Source organism: Dromiciops gliroides, chromosome 2 (genome assembly GCF_019393635.1).
Source record: "Dromiciops gliroides isolate mDroGli1 chromosome 2, mDroGli1.pri, whole genome shotgun sequence".
Classification (NCBI taxonomy): domain Eukaryota; kingdom Metazoa; phylum Chordata; class Mammalia; order Microbiotheria; family Microbiotheriidae; genus Dromiciops; species Dromiciops gliroides.
The window spans coordinates 278,283,593-278,306,018 of NC_057862.1; the positions used below are offsets into that span (position 1 = coordinate 278,283,593).

At 35.9% G+C, this 22,426-nt stretch overlaps 1 protein-coding gene across 1 annotated transcript in view; it reads left to right on the top strand.

Moving 5' to 3' along the window:
- Positions 1-14,686: 14,686 nt before the first annotated feature.
- Positions 14,687-22,426, top strand: part of TRPC7 (transient receptor potential cation channel subfamily C member 7) — a 262,244-nt gene continuing 254,504 nt past the window's right edge. The window contains exon 1 of the mRNA XM_043980053.1: positions 14,687-14,856. Coding sequence (XP_043835988.1) covers positions 14,855-14,856 — 2 coding nt within the window. The 5' untranslated portion in view covers positions 14,687-14,854. The remainder of the gene's footprint in view (positions 14,857-22,426) is intronic.

The window sequence follows — 22,426 nt, forward strand, 5'->3', positions numbered from 1 at the left end:
GTGGATAGAGCACCGACCCTGGAGTCAGGAGTACCTGAGTTCAAATCCGGCCTCAGACACTTAAAACTCATTAGCTGTGTGACCCTGGGCAAGTCATTTAACCCTAATTACCTCACTAAAAAAACAAAAAACAAAAACAAAAACAAACAAACAAAAAAAACCCAACAACTATAAATAAATATAATTATTGAGATCTGTATCTCTAGCAAGGCAGATAGAAAGAGGACACATACAGGATATAGATATAAGTTGATTTTGATGTGATAATATTTTTTAAAATTTCTTTTTCAGGGCAATGAGGGTTAAGTGACTTGCCCAGAATCACACAGCTAGTAACTGTCAACTGTCTGAGGCCATATTTGAACTCAGGTTCTCCTGAATCCAGGGCCTGTGCTTTACCCACTGTGCCACCTAGCTGCCCTTTGATGTGAAAATATTAAAAAGAAAAACTTAAGGAATGAGAAAAAGGATTATACTGGTAAAAGAGGAAAGAGGAGTCAAAATGGAGTTGGGGTAAATAACATCATATGAAGAGGAACAAAAGGCCTATTACAATAGAGGGAAAGAAAGGAGGAGTGAACATTGATTAACCTTAATCTCATGAGATTTTGTTCAAAGAGGGAATAACGTATATAGTCAGATGGGTATAGAAATTTATCTTATAAGTAAGAAATTTATCTTATAAGGGGAAAGAAAAGGGAGACAGGAGTAATAGAAGGGAGGGCAAAACTTGGAGGCAAAAGGGAAAAAAAGGGAGGTGAGGCTAATAGAAGGGAGGGTAGATTGAAAGAGGTGGTGGTCAGAAGCAAAACACTAGTGAGAGGGGACAAGGGGAAAAGAGAGAGCAAGATATAAATAAGCAGGAAAATAGGATGCAGGGAAATACAGTTATTAATAAAAAATGTTAATGTAAATGGGATTAAGTCTCCCATAAAATGGAATCTGACAGAATATAATATATTTGATTTAAAAGGATGAAAGAAGAAAACCAAATTACCAGTATCAAAAATGAAAAGGATGACTTCACCACCAATGAAGAGGAAATTAAAGCAATAATTTTTCCCAACTATATGCCAATATATTTGACAACTTAAATGAAGTAGGTTCATATTTATAGAAATATAAATTGCCAGATTAACAGAGCAGTAAATAAATTCTTTTAATAAGCATATTTTATTTTATTTTTTTAATTTTTTGTGGGGCAATGGGGGTTAAGTGACTTGCCCAGGGTCACACAGCTATTAAGTGTCAAGTGTCTGAGGCCAGATTTGAACTCAGGTACTCCTGAATCCAGGGCTGGTGCCACTGCACCACCTAGCTACCCCTAATAAGCACATTTTATTAAAAGAAATTGAACAAGCCATCAATGAATTCCTTAAGAAAAAATCTCCAGGGCCATATGAGTTTACAAGTGTATTCTACCAAACATTTAAAAAAAAATTAATTCCAATACTGTACAAAGTATTTGGAAAAATAGCTGAAGGAGGAGTCCTATCAAATTCCTTTTATGAGACAAATATGGTTCTGATACCTAAACCAGGAAGAGCCAAAATAAAGAAAGAATATTATATACCAATTTCCCTAATGAATATTGATGCAAAAATTCTAAATAAAATATAAGCACAGAGATTACAGCAATTTATCACCAGGATAATACACTAGGACCAGGTGAAATTTATACCATGAATGCAGGGCTGGTTCAATATTGGGAAAGCAATCAACATAATTGACAATATCAATAACAAAACCAACAGAAATCATATGATTTTCTAAATGTATGCAAAGTAACAAAATACTGCACCAATTCTTATTAAAACACTAGAGAGTATAGGAATAAATGGAGATTTTATTAAGATAATAAATAGTATCTAAAACCATAAGCAAATATTATATGTAATAAGGATAACTTAGAAGCATTCCCAGTAAGATCAGGGGTGAACCAAGAATGTCCATTAGGACCTCTATCATTCAATATTGCACTAGAAATGTTAGCTTTAGCAATAAGAGAAGAAAAAGAAATTGAAGGAATTAGAATAGCAAATGAAGAAACAAAACTATCACAGTTTGCTTATGATATTTTGGTATATTTAGAGAATCCTGAAGAATCAAATAAAACACTACTTCACATAATTAAGAATTTTAGCAGAAGTTGCTGGATATAAAATAAATTCATATAAATCATTAGCATTTCTATATATTTCCCACAAAGCCCTGCATTTATAGAGAGAAAGAGAAATTCCATTTAAAATAACTGTAGACAAGGGGCAGCTAGATGGTGCAGTAGATAGAGCACCAGCCTGGAATCAGGAGTACCTGAGTTCAAATCCAGCCTCAGACACTTAATACTTACTCTCTGTGTGACCCTGAGCAAGTCACTAAACCCCAATTGCCTCCCTAAAAAAAATAAATAAAAATAAAAAAAAATAACTGTAGACAATATAAACTATTTGGGAGCCTACCTCCCAAGACAAACCCAGGAACTCTATGAACAAAATTACAAAACACTTTTCATGCAAATAAAATAAGATCTAAACAATTAGAAAAATATTAATTGCTAATGGGTGGACCAAGCTAACATAAAATGACATTTCTACCTAAATGAATTTAGTTGTTCAGTGTCATACTAATAAAGCTACCAAAAATTATTTTATAAAGCTAGAAAAAATAACAAAATTCATCTGGAAGAACAAAAGGACAAGAATATCAAGGGAATTAATGGGGAAAAAGCAAAAGAAGGTGGCCTAAGTATACAAGATATAAAACTATATTATAAAGCAGCAATCAGCAAAACTATTTGGTTCTGGCTAAGAAATAGAGTGGTAAATCAGTGGAATAGGATAGTTACACAAGAAAGTAGTAAATGAATATTGTAATCTCCTGTTTGATAAACCCAAAGACTCAAGCTTCTGAGATCAGAACTCATTATTTGACAAAGACTGCTGGGAAAACTGAAAAATAGTATGGCATAAATTAGTCATAAACCAACATCTCACACCATATACCACAATAAGGTCAAAATTGGTACATGATTTAAACATAAAAGGTGATACGATAAACAAATTAGGAGCATAAAGAATAGTTTGTCTGTCAGTTCTATGGAGAAAAGAAGAATTTATGACCAAAGAGATAGAGAATATTATGAAATACAAAATGGCTAATTTTGATTACATTAAATTTTAAAACTTTTGCACAAAGAAAACCAATGTAACCAAGATTAAAATGAAAGCAGAAAAGTAGGAAACAATTTTTATAGGCAGTGCTTCTGATAAAGGCCTCACTTCTCAAATATATAGTGAACTGTGTCATTTTTTAATATTTTAATAAAATTTTGAAATTATATTTTCCAAAATATATGTAAATACAAATTTTGACATTAATTTTTAAAACTTTGTGTTCCAACTTCTCCTTTTCCCTTCTTGCCACCTCCCCCCCACAAGAACTAAAGCAATTCAAAATAAGTTATACGTGAGTAGTCATGGAAAACATTCCCACATTAGCTAGGTTGTGAGAGAAAACAGTTAAAAAACAAAATTTCAGATTGAGGAATTGTCAAAGAAAAAAAAATTTTAATGTGTTTCCATCTGTTTTCAGATACCATCAGTTCTCTCTCTGTAGATAGGTTGCAATTTTCATAATTCCTTCAGGGTTATATTGTATCATTGCCTTGCTGAAAATAACCACATGCTTCCTAGCAGAACATCTAACACTATTGCTGTTATTTTGTATACAGTACATTTCACTCTGCTTCATTTCATATAGGTCTTTCCAAGTTTTTCTGATAGTATCTTGTGCATCATAACCTACATGTAGTACCTTAAACTTGACAAAGAACTTTCTTCATAATAGCCCAGCAAAGTAGGTACCATACATTTTGCCATTATAATCAATCATCATAACTATTTCCCTCCATCCTATTCCCTTGCAATGATAAATACTCTATTTTCTATCTTTTTTTTTGGTGAGGCAATTGGGGTAAAGTGACTTGCCCAGGGTCACACAGCTAGTAAGTGTCAACTGTCTGAGGCTGGATTTGAACTCAGGTCCTCCTGAATTCAGGGCTGATGCTCTATCCACTGTGCCACCTAGTTGCCCCTATTTTCTAGCTTATTTTACCCTATTCCTCCTCAAAAACTGTTTTGCTTCTGACTGTCCCCTCCCCCCGTTTTGGACTCCCTTTTTTCATCCTACCCTCCTTATACTCTTCCCCTCCTACTTTCCTATAGGGTTAAATAGATTACTCCTCCCAATTGGGTGTGAATGTTATTCCATCTTTGAGCCCACTCTAATGAGATTAAGGTCTTTGAGCTAATTCTGTGTTCTAAATTTTTCTTCCTCCCTCCCTCCTCAATCCTCCCTATGAAATCAAGCAATTCAATATGTCATATTTGTGCAGTTATACAGAACTTCTTCACCTTCCTCGAAAATGTTTTGCTTTTTACTGCTCTCTCCTCAAATCTGCCCTTCCCTCCTTCCCCTCTCCCCCCCTTATCTCCCTCCCCTCCCACTTTCCCTCAGGGCAAAAATATATTACTATACCCCCTTGAGTATGTATGTTAGTCCCTCTTTGGGCTAATTCTGATATTAAGGTTCACTCACTCTCCCACTCCTTTCACTTCTTCCCCTAATGTCCATAAGCTTTTTTCTCCTTTTCTTCATGTTAATTACCTCTCCCCAGATCATCTCTCCCCTTCCCCCTCCCATAGTCAATCCCTCCAACCCCTCAACCATATTTTAAAGATGTCATCATGGATTAGTTAGGTGGCACAGTGGACAAAGCACCAGCCCTGGACCAAGGAGGACCCAAGCCCAAATCCGACCCTAGGCATAAGATGCCCCACAAAGAACAAAACATAAATGCTTTACAGATATTATCCCTTGATATTCAGTTCAGACCTGTGTCTTCTGTGAATTCCTTATTGAGAAAGTTCTTATGAGTTCAAAGTATTATCTTCCCAGGTAGGAATGTAAACAGTTTTACCTCTTAATGTCCCTTGTGATTTAGTTTTCCTGTTTACTTTTTTATACTTCTCTAGGTTCTTGTATTTAAAGTCAATTTTCTATTCAGTTCAGGTCTTTTCATTACAAATGTGTGGAAGTCCTCTTTTTCATTGAAGTCCCATTTTTTCCTCTGAAAGATTATACACAGTTTTCTTGGGTAGGTGATTTTTGGCTGTAGTCCCAGTTCCTTTGCCCTCCGGAACATCATATTCCATGCCCTCCAGTCCTTTAATTTAGATGCTGCTAGATCTTGTTTTAGCCTTATTGGAGCTCCACATTAATTTAATGCCTTTTTTCTAGCTCCTTGCAATATTTTCTCCTTGACCTGGGAGCTCTGGAATTTGGCTATAATATTCCTGGAGGTTTTCCTTTTGGGATCTCTTTCAGGAGGTGATTGGTGGATTCTTTCAATTTCTATTTTGCCTTTAGAATATCAGGGCAATTTTCCCTGACAGCCTCTTGGAAGATGCTGTCTAAACTCTTATTTTGGTCATGGTTTTCAGGTAGTCCAATGATTTTAAAATTACCCCTCCTGGATCTATTTTCAAATTCAGTTGTTTTTCCAAGGAGATATTTCAAATTTCCCTCTATTTTTTATTCATTTGGATTTGCTTTACTGTGTCCTGGTGTCTCATAAATTCACTAGTTTCCATTTGTTCAGTCCTAGTTCTTAGGCAATAATTTTCATCAACAGCTTTTTTATCTCCTTTTCCATTTGGCTTTTCAAGCTGTTGAGTTTCTTCTCATAGCTCTCCTGCATTTCTCTCATTTCTCTTTCCAATTTTTCCTCCACATCCCTAAGTCTTCCTTCTATCTCTCCTACTTTCTCTTCAAAGTCCCTTTTGAGTGATTCCATAGCCTGAGTCCAATTTATATTTTTCTCGGAAGCTTTGGATATAGGGGCCCTGAGGTTGTTATCCTCTTCTGATAGTGCACCTTGATCTTTCTTGTCACTAAAGAAACTTTCAATTGTTCTCATCTTTCTTTGCTTGCTCATCTTGCCATATTTTATTCAGCTTTTAGCTCCCTCTTGGGGTGGGGCCCTACTTGCAAACTACATTGTGTCAAGCTTTAGAGGGTCCCAGGTTTTTCAGTTTGAGGCAAAGCAGATTTTTCTCTCACCTGGCCTGTTCTCTGGTCTGAAGGTAACCACAATCCAACTTGATAGTTAACCAGCCAGCAGAGTGCTGTATTGGTTTTTAGCTTTGACCAGCCTGTGCCCTTCCCTGACCTGGGCCTCCTGCTGCTCAAGGTTTCTTCCTGTTTCCCTGCTGGAGTAGGATATCCAAACTCCTCCTCAGGTTCCATGAATTCACACCTATATTTTCTACCCCCTGGGTCAACCATTCAGTCCCCTCACCTGAAGGTAAGCTGAGTTCCAGAAGACACCGGTTCTGCAGCTGATTCAGAGGCTGAGGGCAAATTCCTATATGCAGCATGTTTGGGGTCTGTGTTGGTATGATTTGGGGTTGGATTCTTCTTGCAGCCCCGTATGGCCCCCTTCAATCTGGAAAACAATCTCAGCATCTTTTTGTGGGTTTTGCTGTTCCAGGGCTTGTTTTATTGCTGTTTTAGGGGTAATTGTGTCAGGAGCTCTGTGTGTTTAATATCTTTCCTCTGCCATCTTGGCTCCACCCCTAATAGTCAAACTGAGTCAAATTTATAAGAATACAATAAGATATTCCCCAATTTATAAATTATTAAAATATATGATCAGGCTTTTTCAGACAAAGAATTCAAAGCTATCTATATCCATATGGGAAAATGCTCTAAATCAATATGATTAGAGAAATGCAACTCAAAACAGCTCTGAGATATCACCTCACACCTACCAGATTGGCTAATATGACAGAAAAGGAAAATGACAAATGTTGGAGGAGATGTGGGAAAATTGGGACACTAATAAATCATTGGTGGAATTGTGAACTGATCCAACCATTCTGGAGAACAATTTGGAAATATGCACAAAGGGCTATAAAACTGTGTATACTCTTTGATTCAGTAATACCACTACTAGGACTATATTGCAAAGAAATTTTTTAAAAATATAACAGGACTTCAATGTACAAAAATATTTTAGCAGCTGTATTTTTCTGGTGGCAAATAATAGAAAATTGAGTTAATTCCCATCATTTGGGGAATGGTTGAACAAGCTATTGTATATGAATATAACACATTATTATTGTGTTATAAGAAATGATGTGCAGGCAGATTTCACAAAAACCTGGAAAAACTTACATGACCTCATGCTAAGTGAAATGAGCAGAACCAGGAGAACATTGTACATAGTAACAATAACATTGTGTAATGATCAGCTATGATAGACTTAGCTCTCCTCAGGACTTACAATAATGGAAAATGCTATCCACATCCAGAGAAAGAACTTTAGAGAGTGATACACATCAAAACATACTATTTTCACCTTTTCACTTTCTCCTGGATTTTCCCTTTTGTTCTGAGTGTTCTTTCACAATATGACTAATGCAGAAATATGTCTAACATGATTATACTGTATTATCTATATCAGATTTCTTGCTGTCTTGTGGAGTGGGAGGGGAGTGAGAAAGAGAAAAATTTGGATCTAAAAATCTTATGAAAAATGAATGTGGAAAACAATCTTTTTGTGTAATTGGAAAAAGTAAAATACTATTTATAAAAAAAGAAAAAAGTTACCAATATCATCTTGTACATATATAGTTTAACATTTTTCTTTCTGTTTCCTGGTTCTTTTTACCTTTTTGTTTCTCTTGAATCTTGTATTTGAAGATTAAATTTTTTATTCAGCTTTGGTCTTTTAATAAGAAATGCTTGAAAGTCCTCTTTTTCATTAAATGTCCATTTTTGTCCTAAAGCTACATAATAAATTTTACTGAGTAGGTCATTCTTGGTTGTAATGCTACCCCCTTTGTTTTCTGGGATATCATTTTACAAGCTGCTAAATCCTATGTGATCCTTCCAGTGTCTCCAATATATTTAAATCATTTCTTTCTGCCTGCTTGCTGTATTTCTCCTTGACCTGGGAATTCTGAAATTTGACTATGATAATTCTGGTAGTTTTTATTTGGGTATCTCTTTCAGGTGGCAATTGGTAGATTTTTCCAATTCCTATTTTGCCTTCTAGTTCTAATGTATTTGGATAGTTTTACTGGACATTTTCTCGAAATTTTCTCAAGAACTCACTATTTGACAAAAATTTCTGAGAAAATTAGAAAACAGTTTGGCAGAAACTAAGTGTAGACCAACTTCTTATACCAGTTAATCAGGTATGGTCAAAATAGATACATAATTTAGACATAAAGGGTTATAACATAAGTGAATTAAAAAAGCATGGAAAGTTACTTGTAAAATTGGCAGCTAAGAGAAGAATTTATGACCAAACAAGAAATAAAATGCATTCTGGAATGTTAAATGAATAATTTTGATTACATTGAATTAAAAGGTTTTTGCAAAAAACAAAAACACACGCAAAAAAAAAAAAAGCAATGCAGCCAAGATTAGAAGGAAAGTAGAAAATTGGATGGGGTGGAGGTTTAGAGTAAGTCTCTCTTATAAATGCCTTGTTTCTCAAGTATATAGAGAACATAGTTAAATTTCTAAGAATATGAGTCATTCTCCAATTGATAAACTGTCAAAGGATATTAACAGGCAGTTTTCAGAAGAAGAAATCAAAGCTATGTGTAGACATATGAAAATAATGCTTAATTGTTGATTTTGACTATTGTTTAGAAAAATGCAAATTAAACCAACTCTGAGGTATAACCTCATACCTCTCAAATTGGCTAATATGATGGAAAAAGAAAATGACAAATGTTGGAGGGGATGAGGAAAAATTGGGACATTAATGCACGGTTCCTGGAGTTGTGAACCAATCCAACCATTATAGAGGCCAATTTGGAACTCATCCCAAAGGGCTGTAAAATTGTGCATACCTTTTGACTCAGCAATACTACTACTAGGAGGGAAGCTAAGTGGCTCAGGGGATAGAGCATTGACGCTGAAGTTGGGATGATTTGAATTCAAATTTTACCTCAGACACTTCCTAGCTGTGTTAGCCTGGGCATGCTACTTAACTCCAATTACCTTAAACATATGGAGCCATCTTGTCATCTTGATGTATATCTTGCCACTGGACACAGATGGCTTTGGAGAAAAGAGTGATGCTAGTGACTCTGAACAATTCTGACTTACTTAAATCCAATTCACTGCAAATCATGACATTACCTACCTCCTGATGTCATGATCCTCCTTGAGAATGAAGGATAGGGGAAGCTAGGTGGCACAGGACCTGAGTTCAAATCCAGCCTCAGACACTTGACACTTAATAGCTGTGTGACCCTGGGCAAGTCAGTTAACCCCAACTGCCGTGCAAAAAAGAGAGAGAGAGAATGAAGGATAAACAACAGTAGCTACTGCTAGGTCTATAGCCTAAAGAAATCAAAGAAAAAGGAAAAGGACCTATGTGTTTAAAATATTTATAATAATTCTTTTTGTGGTGTTGAAAAATTGGAAATATAGCACATGCTTAAGAATTGGAGAATGGCTGAACATATTGTCACATAAGATTGTTATGTAATATTTTTGTGATATAAGAAATTATGAGAAGGATGTTTTCAGAAAAATCTTGGAAGACTTATTTTTTTTGCAGGCAATGGGGGTTAAGTGACTTGCTCAGGGTCACACAGCTATTAAGTGTTAAGTGTCTGAGGCCGGATTTGAACTCAGGTACTCCTGAATCCAGGGCCAGTGCTTTAACTACTGCATCATCTAGCTGCCCCTGGAAGACTTATTTGAACTGGTGCAGAGTGAAGGAAGCAGAATCAAGAAAACATTTTACACAATAATGGAAATATTGTATGATGATCAAATTTGAATGCCTTAGTTATTCTTAGCAATACAATGATCCAAGACAATTATGAAAAGCTTATAATGAGAAATTCTACATATCTCCAGAAAAAGTATTGATGGACCGTGAATGCAAATGAAAGAAAACTGTTTTAAACTTTATTTTTCCTGTTTTTTTTGGTCTGTGTTTTCATTTATAACATGGTTATATGAATATATATATATATACATATACATATATTTTTTTAACAGGACCTCAAATGTATAATCTATATCAAATTGCTTGCCTTCTCAAGGAAGTGGGATAGGAATGTGAGAATTTAGAACTCAAAATTTCAAAAAAACAATTGTTAAAATTTTGCTACATACAATTGATAAATATTTAGTGGCACAAAGTAAAAGGTACTGAGTGTGAGAAAGGTTATAAATTATATAAATATAAAATAATATAAATAATAAATATGCCTCGTGTCATAAATTGGGAAGTTGGCCTGGATAATCTCTAAAGTCTCTCCCAGCTATGAGTTTTGAATGAATATTGTCTTCTTTCTCAGTCTTCCATTGTAGCTACTCATATAGTAGATTCAAAAGTTCTGTACCAAAATGTCACTGAGAGACAAAATGGTTTAATGATTATAGATTGGACTTAAAGTCAGATGAGTGGATTCAAGTCCTCCTTCTGATATATCTTAGCTGTGTGACTATAAGAAAATTACTTACTTTCTCAATGTCCCCAGCCAACTTTCTAACATATTATGTTACATATTTGCCAGGTGGTAATCTGTTTCAGTGGATAGAATTTCAACACCAGAATTTCTCTGTATTGATAAAATCACAGGTTACAGAAAAAATAACTTATGAAATGAAATTAGGAACTTTGAATGGGTTTGAATGGTAATCAATTTTACCACCATCTTGTTACCTCAAATTTTGAGTTACTCCACAATAGTATTGAGATGAAGAAAAAACACCACTGGGACTAGATTCAAGTAATATCTCTGCTTGCCAAAATGTCTTCTCATTCAGCAGAAGGTCTATAGCAGTATTGACATAAGTAGTGGTATATGTATAGGTTTAAGAATTTGAAAATAATTTCTTCACAATAACATTGTAAAGAAATCCAGTAATTCCCCCTATTTTACAGATTAGGAAACTGAGTCTTAGAGAGAACAAGTGACCATGGCCACACAGCTAGCAAATGTTGGAGCTAGTATTTTAATTCATGTCTATTAAGTCATAATCCAGTGCTCTTTCCACCATTCTGTTTCTAGCACTTCACAGTATATCAGTCAAAAAGTTAAACACTGAATGCTTTCCCAAATTTTTGACAGGGTGAGAATGGAAAGAGAAAGGAGTCACCTGAATTTTTAGGGCTGGGTTTGACAACTTCATCTATTTAACATTGGTCTGATTTCTTAAATAGACATACCACATTGTATGTATTGGAAATATCAAAATTTCCGACAATATGTATTCCACTATATTTTTGTAAGTACTGATTACTAATAAGCACATAGGGAGGCTGTATCATTCCAAAAATATTCCTTTCAACTGTAGCATTGTCAGTAGTAATCCACTCTAACTCTTTACCATACTTTCAATTAATATTGTAAAAAAATAACAGGAAACTACTTCTTTCCTCTCAACATGATGATAATGATGACGACGACGATGATGATGATTATTATTATTATTTCTAGGAATTCACACCCAGACCTTTCTAAAACATTACTTTTTCATCATGACTATCTTATCTTCTAAGTCTTTGCTAACATGGAGGTGAGTGTTCCCATGAAGAAGAGACTACCAGGACTAGAGAAATCATTTACTCTCTAATAGCTATTTCCTTACTGTCTACAAACATACACATATCTCCTCATCCTCAAAAAATCTCTCATTTGATTCATTTATCCCCACTATCTGTTATTTCATATCTCTCTTTTGTGGCTTAATTCTTTGAGAAAGCTATTTAGAATGAATGTCTCTACTTCCTTTCCTGTAATTCTCTTCTTAACTCTTTGCAGTCTGACTACTGCCCTCATCATTCAACCAGCACTTCTCTCTCCAAATATACTAATGATATTTTAATTGCCAAATCTAATGTTTTTTTTCTGAAATCTTACTCTTCTGGACCTCTTTATAGCCTTTGAGATTGATCAATCATACTCTTCTCCTTGATATTCTGTTCTCTCTGTGTTTTTTATACACTTATCTCCCCTGCTTCTCTTCCTATCTGTCTGTTCCTAGTCAGAATCCTTTACTCACTTTCTCTTCTTCCATAATATTTTGCTTGATAATGTCATCAGTTCCATGGATTCAACTGTCATCTCTATGAAGATGTTGCTCAGATTTATTTGTCCAGCCCTAATCTCTCACCTGACTTCCAGTCTCACATCTCTAATTGACTATTGGACATCTCAAACTCAGTGTCTCATAGACAATTTAAACTCGGTGTCCAAAACATTTCTCTCTTCATAATTTCTCAATTACTGTAAAAAGTACCAGCATTCTCTTAGTCACCCAGGTTCACAACCTACATGTCATCCTCAACTCCTCACTCTCTCTAAGCACTCATATCAAATCAATTGCAGAAGTACTCTCATTTCTACCTTTGTAGCATCACTTGTATATAGTCCCTTTTCTCATCTGACATTGACACTACTATAATGTAGGCCCTAATCACTACATTCATGGACTGTTGCAATAGCCTGCTGGTTGGTCTCCCTGCCTCATCTCTCCCCACTTCAATCCATCTTCCATTCAGCTATCATATTGATTTTCCAAAAGTGGAGACTTGATCATATCAACCCTCTTCCTAGTCAATAAACTCTAGTAGCTTCCTATCACATCCACAATTAAATGTAAAATTATTTGGTATTTAAGCCCCTTAATAACTTGGCCCCTTCCTACTGTTGTAGTCTTATACCTTACTCTCCTCCCCACTATGTACTCTGCCATCCAGTGACACTGAACTGCTTTTAATTCCTTGCAATTGTTGCTCCATATGCTGACTATGGGCATGGCTGTTCCACAATCCTGGAACTCTCTCCCTTTAGATTTCCACTTCCCTGTAACTCTTCAAGTCTCACCTAAAATCCTACCTTCTTTAAGAAGCTTTTCCCAGGGGCAGCTAGGTGGTGCAGTGGATAGAGCACAGGCCCTGGAGTCAGGAGTACCTGAGTTCAAATCCGGCCTCAGACACTTAACACTTACTAGCTGTGTGACCCTGGGCAAGTCACTTAACCCCAATTGCCTCACTAAAAAAAAAAAAAGAAGCTTTTCCCAGTTCTCCTTAATAAATTTTCCCCAGTCCCCCTTTCCTCTGAGAGTCTTATTTACCTTGTATATTTCTTGGTTGTACATAGTTGCTTGCATATTTTCTTCCCATTGGACTATTAGTTCCTTGAGAGCAGTAACTGTTCTTTTCTTTTCCTTTACACTTAGCATAGTGCCTGGCATATAGTAGGTGCTTAAATGCAGCTTGACTTGAATTTGTAAGAAATTTGTACTGGCTTCCTATTTTGTATTGTATTGTATAGTTGGCTACTTCATTCATATTTGCTTCAGAGCTCTATAAATCACACTATATTGGTTACATACTCTGTAGTTAGAAAAGATTTTAGTCATTCTGAAACTAACAGTTGGTTTTTAAAATGGCCACTCTATAAAAAAGATTATTTTATTGGAGAAACCTAGTTTCACTTCTTACTATCCAGTACAGAACAACCTGAAACTGGAAAGCCTTGGTGGATACTGAAAAGAATAAAATATATGTTTTGTCATTTTCTGACAGGTAGGATTTCTTTACTAGAGAGCTATGCTGGCTTTTTTTGAAACTTCAGAGAAATATCAAGCTGCATATTAACTAGCCAGTGAAATCAATGTTGGCTAGCAACTCACATAAAAACTCCAAAAGTCAATATGCAAGATGCACTTTAGTCAAACTCTTTCATCAGAGACTACATTCACACAGATTTTGTCTTTAAGGGGAGCCAATTACTCATTAGTTAATAGATTTAAAAGAATAAATAATAACCCAATTTATTTTTATAGAGCCCTAGAGAGATGCTTCATATCAAGTGAAGGTTTCATATGAAATTATCACCCCATATTAAGGACAAAAACGTGTCCAGGTACCCTAAGATAGCAGTGGGGAAGGGGCAAGAACTGGTAAACAATGGAAGGAGTGCTTTCAACAAACACTTTTAGTAAATAAAGATTTGATTTGCAAATAGAAAATTATTTTAATTTTAAATCACAATCATTCTATCTCTTTATCTGCATTGGTCTCATTGACCAATGGAATAGAAAATGATCAGAAAGAATCAAAATGTAATCAAGTAGCAAGAGAAAGTTGAAAGTAGGTCAATCATAGGAAACAAGATGAGGCAGTGATTTTAAGACATTTTACAGGGCATTAATTTTTCAAATTCACTGGGTTTTTTTTTTCTTTTCCCAACTTCTATCTTCAAAAACAAAAACACCACCACAACCAACACAAAAACATCCCAACAAGTAGAAAAACAGCCCATCTCTTTGTTTCTTTGGCTAGAATTTGATAAATACTCTTTGCTGCCTTACATAACTGTGAGTTTGGGGGGAGGGGGTTCCTGTGGGGGTTACGGTGGGTGGTGAGAGAGTTGCTCCTTTTCAAAGCAGCAGACTGTGGGGAAAATACACAACCTATCACCACACCACATGCCAGTCTCACACACGATTCTTCCTCCAGTCACTCCGTCATGTTTCTTGGGAAATTTCCCCCAGATTAAGAAAAGGAAAAAAGGACCATAACCTGGGTCTGTCTCACAAGGCGGAAACATTACATTCACAGGACAAAGGAGAGCAGGTCTTCACAGCCTCAACTCAGGATTTCTAGCCTGCCGGGAGCCCTAGTTCAGCACCACGGACAGCGGCACTTCACCAGATACCACCCATGGGAAGCCTGATTCCCTCACCTCAGACCAGGATTCCAGCAATCTAGAGAAGGAATTATACCCTGAATCCGTGAACATCAATGTAAGATTTTGTGATTCTATCTAATTTATATTGCAGGGGGATTTTTTCTTTTCTTTTTCTTTACAAAATTGGGGGACTAAAGTTCAGGCTATGTGCCATGGTCTTTAAGATATAAATCAGTTAATAAAAATCCTTTTTTGAAGTAGGATTATTCATTTGGGGAGGGAAGCTTTTTTTAAAAACTACATATTAAAACTGCCTAAGTTTACTAAGTCATATAAGGATATACAAATCAATCTGGTTTCCCAGCGTCTTGCTATGCTTGCATATTTATGTACTTATGAAAGAGTGGATTTATGTCTCGTCTTCACACCATTGCACTTGAGAGTCTTTATTTCTTAAAGTAAGAATAAAATGTAAGGGGTGGCAGAAATAAAGCACTACAAAGAGTGACTACCCATAAAACACTACAGGTGCAAAAAGAAAAGGACAGGCTTTCTCCTCCTTTTGAAGAGGTCTGTGTTGTGCCTCACTTTCCAGTTCAAAATGACACTATTAATAAGTATGGGGGTGAACCTTATTTGGGGGCATGGAAATCGGGGTGTGAAATTTTCCTGTTAAGGTTTGGAGTTTTCAACTATCATTTATGAAATAGATACAAGCCGAATGCCACTTCCAATTACTGTATGTTTTACATGTTTAAATAATGGGCGGGGGGAGGGTAGAGAAGGAGAGAGAGATTTGAGAGAAACTAAAATGAGTGAGATAATCTGCATGCTTTAGGCTCTGAACGCCACCTGCTGGAGGCTTTTTTTTCTCCTCAGGACACTGGACTAGGCAGGCTGGGCTGGGCTGAGTGTACTAATCAGATTTATGAATGAACATCCGTGAAAACCAGAAACGTTCATCATAGCATGCAAATCCTTTCTGTGGGGACTTTTTCACAAGGACGTTGTTTGGGTTATTTATCAATTTACCAACAACTCCATATCCTGATGATGTTTCCATAATCACAATTACTTTAGAAACCTCTTCTCCCTCTCCAACTTCCACCCATGTTACCAAAGCCCCAAGCACAGAAATCTGTTAGGCAAGAATTATGATCGGCCTCAAGTAGAATTGCAAAATCCATATTGGAATCTTAGTTTAGGGGATTCTAAGAGGTGATATTCTACACACGTAAACATCACATTTTTTTCAGTGTTTTTTTTTTTTCCTAAATTAGACAGCCATTTCTCCTTTCCTGGAATTAGATGCTTACTTCTAAGTTTATCCTGGAAAACTGTTCAGTTAAAGTCACAATTGTTTCCAAAGATCGCAAAAGGATTTGAATGTTTAAAATGAACCTTTGAAATAATTCCATACACTGTTGGTTCTTCCAGCTTCCATAGTTAATCATGCACAATGACAGTAAGACATAGATTCACTGAAAGTGTTCCAGGTTCATGTCAATACATTTGATGTAACAAGAAAACCAGAGATGAGTTTTGCAAAACATTCTATCATTTGTCCCACCAATAATGCACAGTATAGGTGGATAGGCATTGAGAAAGAATTCTTATAAGGAAAATCATATTATCTTAAAACTTCACATCTCTTGGGGAAGAGAAAAATATCACTGATGGAGTCAATCAATAGTATCAAGTAGCACTAGATACTTAGTGTCAATGCCAAGACACCACAGGAAAAAATAATTTGTTATAACAAAATTGGATGGTGATAATCACATAATATAGAAGAAATTCAAAACCACTGAGAATGAATTACAATGTGGGATTTCCCTAATAATATAAAAATTAATTATGATTGATTAGGCTTATTATTGAAAAGTTTGTCTCCTATAAGGAACAATGTGGTTTGAGTGTGTTATCTAATAATATAAAAGGCACAATCAATTACTTTATAAAACAACATACATTACTCAAAAATATTGCATTGACTAGAAAACTTGCATGAATTTGCCTGACAGTTATTTTTTATTAAAATGAGTAAAATTTATCAAAACCTAAAATAAAATTTGAATTAAATCCTTCTTGAAAATAAGTTTTTTGACTCTGAAGCTGAATTAGCTCCTTATAGCCATTAACCCTAGTGACATTATAATAAAATGGACTAGTAATTTCTACAAGTTGTTCCTTAGGGATTCAAAAGTGTTAATGTAATACCCAGGAGAGAGCCATTCTGTGTTACAGTTGATTAGGCAAGAAAGTATGGTAGTATGGACAAATGTTACTAATAAAGAGTTAATAGTGCAGTTTCTTACATCCCATAATCTGATAGAACAAGACACTGAACTTTCATTCATTTGATCTTCTTTAATGTCTATATTTTGGAAAAAAATTAAATATAACCCAAATGATGAAAATTCAAGAAAAAGTTATTTGGGATGGAGGATGAAAGGAAATAAACATTTATTAAATGCTACCTATGTATTGAATGCTATCTTAAGTGTTTAAATTCTTTAATTTCAGAAAAAATCAAATGAACATATAATTCTAGATTAGAATATGAGATGACCTATACACCAAAATCCCTGCATGCATTTTAGAGTTTTCAGTCTCTTTGAAATGTACTATCTCTTTTTATCCTCACCTTTTAAGGTAGGCAGGGGAGAATTTGTTATCCCCATTTCATGAAAATGAGGAAATAGAGGCTCAGAAAAATGAGATTATTTGCTCAAGGTCATATAGCCAACAGTTGATGGTCAGGACTTGAAACCAAGACTTCTCTTTCCTAATTCGGCATTCTTTCTATTCCATCTGGAATGGGGGGAGAGTATCTTTTCCCTGAGGTAGGGTTTTTTTTTCCTTCTGCAAATTTATCAAATGCTGTCTTTTTTATGTATAGAGGTAACAGAGTTCCAAGAAGTGTTTTTTTTCAAACTGGAAAATACTCACAAAGACATTTTCCTCTAAGATTTGGTTTAGGATTTTCAAAGAAATAATTTTAGTTTCCTATTCCTGTCTTTGCCAGTGATTAACTAAAATACTTCTCTAGAAAGCATTCTGTGATTGTGTTTGTGAGCAGTTGGTTTTAAGGTACAGAATTCATACTTTTCATGGATCAGTGAAGTATGACCCCTGTTCAAACTACATGATGCATCTGTGAAGGCAGTGAGATAAAAATAGCAACTGAAGGATCAAGAGGGGAGCTTAATAATCAGTCTTTCTCTAAACGTACAGTTTTGCATCTCCTGGAACATTTCTTTTCAATGACATGAAATGTCAATGTATGCATTTCTCAATGATGAAAATGCACACTATTTTAATGAAGATGTTTGATGATCCTGATCACTCATTATCTCAATAATGTATGCAAATAAAATCATTTAAATTCAAAGTACCTTTTAAAGAAAAATATTAAAATAGGTGCAATCAAAGGCCAATTAGATTTTTAAGAGAAACCATTTTGCATTCTGATCTCCACAATTAGTTTTGAAACAAGAAACTGTACAACTCAAGCAGCACATTAGACATGGCAAGAGCATATGAAGAAGCTGCTGAGCTGCTCTGTACCTAATGACGTTGTCTTCCTTACACTTCACAAGTTTAGGATTATTTCCAGGCCACATGTTATGTCTGAGTGAAATAGGTTGTTGCCAACTATTTAAAGGCAAAAATAAATTAGTATAAATAACCTTGATCTTACAATACTCACAAGTGTTTTTTCCATGTTCATGAATATAAAAATTCCTCTATCTGATCATCTTTTTATTCTATATTTATCCATGCCTTATGACCAGCTCTTAATCTTCATCATGACCTCCATGCACTCCAGTTATTAATTCTCTCCTAGCTCTATAACCCCATGTTCTGACTTTTCTTTCCTCCATTACCTATAATGGTTGTTTGATAAACTCTATCCTCTATTCTAGAATTCCTTCCCCCTTGTCCTATTTCTGATTATGGCTTACCAAACCCAAACCCTATATTTCTTCCAGAATAATACTGCTGAATTGAACTAGAGGAAATAATGAAACTATTCTGATTAAGTCAATTACAAATTTGTTTTCTAATTTCAACTTGGCTCTCATTGCATCAAGGTAATCCTTTTAGTCCTTCTTAAATGATTCCCTAATTCTACCTGCAGAAGTAATTCCATGCTTTGGCATCTATTTTCAAGTGTCCCATAACACCCTCTCCTACCATTCTCTCGGGTAAGGACCTCAACTCATACTTCTTTTTAAAAAATGTTTAAAAAAATGTTTAAATAATAAACATTTTTATTTAAAATTTTGAGTTCCAAATTTTATCCCTCTTCCCTTCCCCTTCCCTCCCCCCTCCCCAAGGCAGTAAACAAGCAGATATAGGTTATACATATGCAATCGTATAAAAATTACCATATTAGTAACTTTGTACAAGAAAACATGGATAAAAGAAAAAGTTTTAGTTAAAAATATCATTCTTCAGTCTGTGTTTAATCAATATCAGTTCTTTATTTGGAGGTCGAAAGTATGCCTCATCATTAGTCCTTTGGGATTGTCTTGGACTATTGCACTGCTGAGAATAGTTAAGTCATTCACAGTTCTGCATCAAACAATATTGTTATTTGTTTCTGCTCACTTCACTATATATCAGTTCATATAAGTCTGTCCAGGCCTTTCTGAAATCATCCTGTTTGTCATTTCTTATAGTACAATAATATTCCATCAAAATCATATGGAACAGTTAATTTAGCCATTCCCCAATTGATGGACATTCTCTTGATTAACTATTCTTAGCCACCACAAGAAGAGCTGCTATAAATATTTTTGTACGCATAGTTCTTTTTCTCTTTTTTTGGTATATCTTTGGGATATAAACCTAGCAGTTATATTGCTGGATGAAAGGGTATGCATAATTCTGTTGCCATTGAGCATAGTTCCAAATTCCTCTCCAGAATAGTTGAATCTATTCACAACTCCACCAACAGTGGATTAGTGTCCCAGTTTTCCTACATACCCGCCAACATCCAATATTTTCTTCTTTTGTTATATTTGCCTCTCTGATAGGTGTGAGGTAATACCTCAGAGTTGTTTTAATTTACATTTCTCTGATTAATCTCAACTCATATTTCAAAAGCAAAAATGTAAAATGAGCTCTGTTCTCATCTCAAATCACCCATATCTCTTTCCCCCATTATATTCTACTTTTCTCCTCCCTCCAAATAAGAGTTGGCCCTTCTTGTCAAGGTCAACCACTCTACATGTACCCTTGAACCTATCCACTCCTCCCTTCTCTCATACATTGTCACCACTATAATTGTCTAGCTAGATATAGACATATATAGACACATATATGCGTGCAAATATGTGTGTGTGTGTGTGTGTGTGTGTGTGTGTGTGTGTGTGTGTGTGTGGAGAGAGAGAGAGAGAGAGAGAGAGAGAGAGAGAGAGAGAGAGAGAGAGAGAGAGAGAGAGAGAGAGAATACCATTGACTTTCCCTGCTGGTTACAAGCATAACCAGTTTTCTCACATACCATCCCACTAAAAAAATAAAAACCTTATTTGATGCCACTTTCCCAGTTAGCTATGGTTCTATATCTCTTATACCTTTCATGATTAAAATTCTTGAAAAAGTCATCTACATTGGGGCAGCTAGGTGGCACACCAGCCTTGGATTCAGGAGGACCTGAGTTCAAATCTGACCTCAGACACTTGAAACTTAATAGCTGTGTAACCCTGGGCAAGTCACATAACCCCAATTGCCTTACCAAAAAATAAGTCATCTACATTTAGTGCTTCAGCTTCTTCCTTTCACTCTTGTCTGAACCCTCTATAATCTGCCCTCCAATGTTGTTACTCCAACTATCCTTTCCAAAGTTACCAAAGATCTCATAATCGATAAATCTGATTATCTTTTCTCCATCATCTTGATCCATCTTCTTGACCTCTATGAAGCATTTGACATTATTATTCAATCTCTTTTCTTAGATACTGCTCCTTCTCTTGGATTTTATGACTAATTTCTTTTGATTCTCCTCCAACTTTTCTGATCACTCCTCTTCTTTCTCTTTTGCTGGTTTTTTATCCATGTCATGCCTACTAATGGTGAGTATCCCCAAGGCTGTGCTCTATGTTCTCTTCATTTTTCACTCTATACTATTTCTACTTTATGATCTCAACAGCTTCCCTGTATTTAATAATCATATCTGTGTAGATTATTCTCAAATCTATCTGTCTGGCTATCTATCTATCGATCTATCTATCATCTATCACCTTAGTCTCTTCTGAGCTGTGGTCACACATCACCAACTGCTTCTTCGATATCTTCAATTGGGGATCCCATAAGCACCTCAAATATAGCATGTCCAAATCATCTTTCCCCACAAACTCTCTGCTGATCCCAATTTCCTTATTACTGTTAAGAGCACCACCACCTCCTAGTCACCCAGGTCCACAACATTAGTGTCATCCTCAACTCCTCACATATCTATTGCACTTCCAAATCTAGACATTTCTACCTACACATCTTTCATCTTCCTTGTCACCAAAGAAACTTTCTAGGGTCCACATTTTTTCCTGTTTTCTCATTTTGCCAGCCTATTTCTTGACTTTTAATGTCTTCTTTGTTTGTTTTTTTTGTTTTTGTTTTTTGGAGGTTTTTTGGTGAGGCAATTAGGGTTAAGTGACTTGCCCAGGGTCACACGGCTAGTAAGTGTTAAGTGTCTGAGGCCAGATTTGAACTCGGGTCCTCCTGAATACAGGGCTGGTACTCTATCCACTGTGCCACCTAGCTGCCCCACTTTTAACTTCTTCTTAAAGTGGGGTACTGCTTTCAGGGTGCACTGTCCCAAATTTCAGGGGGTCCCAGGTGGTATAATTTAAGGAGAGACACATTTATCACTGCTCTGGTCTGCAAGTAACCACAGGCCTGCTTGCCCTCTGACCCAAAATAGAATTCTGTTCTACTATGGCTGCAAAGTCTGGCATGCCTGCATACCTCCCCAACCTGGGCCACCACTTAAGACCTTAACCTGGATCCTAGCTTGGGCAAAGCAACAGAGTCCCACCTCTGCACCAGTAGAGAACCCTGTAATCTCCCCCTGGCCAACTACTCGACCCCCTCACTGTCTGTAGGCTGAGTTCCAAAAGCTGCCACCACTGCAATGGATTCTGAGGCTCCTCTGGGGAGACCTGCCTGGGGCTAGGACTGTGTGGTGCACTCTCACCCTGGCACAACAGATCTTTCCTGCCAATCTTTTAAGTTGTCTTTGGATGGAAAGTGATCTCACCCCATCCTTTTGTGGGTTCTTCTCTCTGCGTACACATCTTTCAGATAAATCTTCTTTTCTCCAATCACAGCTGCTCTTCTACTTCAGTCCCTCATCACCTTTAGTCAACTATTGTAATGACCTCTTAATTAATTTCCCTTATTCACATTCAAGTTTCTCCACTCTAATCCAACCTTTACTCAGTTTCCAAAGTGATTTTCCTAAACCATAGGTCTAACCATATTACTTCCTTACTCAAATCCCAGTGGAACTCTACCATATCTAGTATCAAATATAAAGTTGTTTGGAATGTAGAACCCTTCACAGACTAGGCTCTTCCTACACTTTCTTATACTTTACTTTTTTCCACATACTTTACAATCTAGCTACAATGGTCTTCTACAATGAGGAATTTGATATCCTCAACAGTGACATGCTA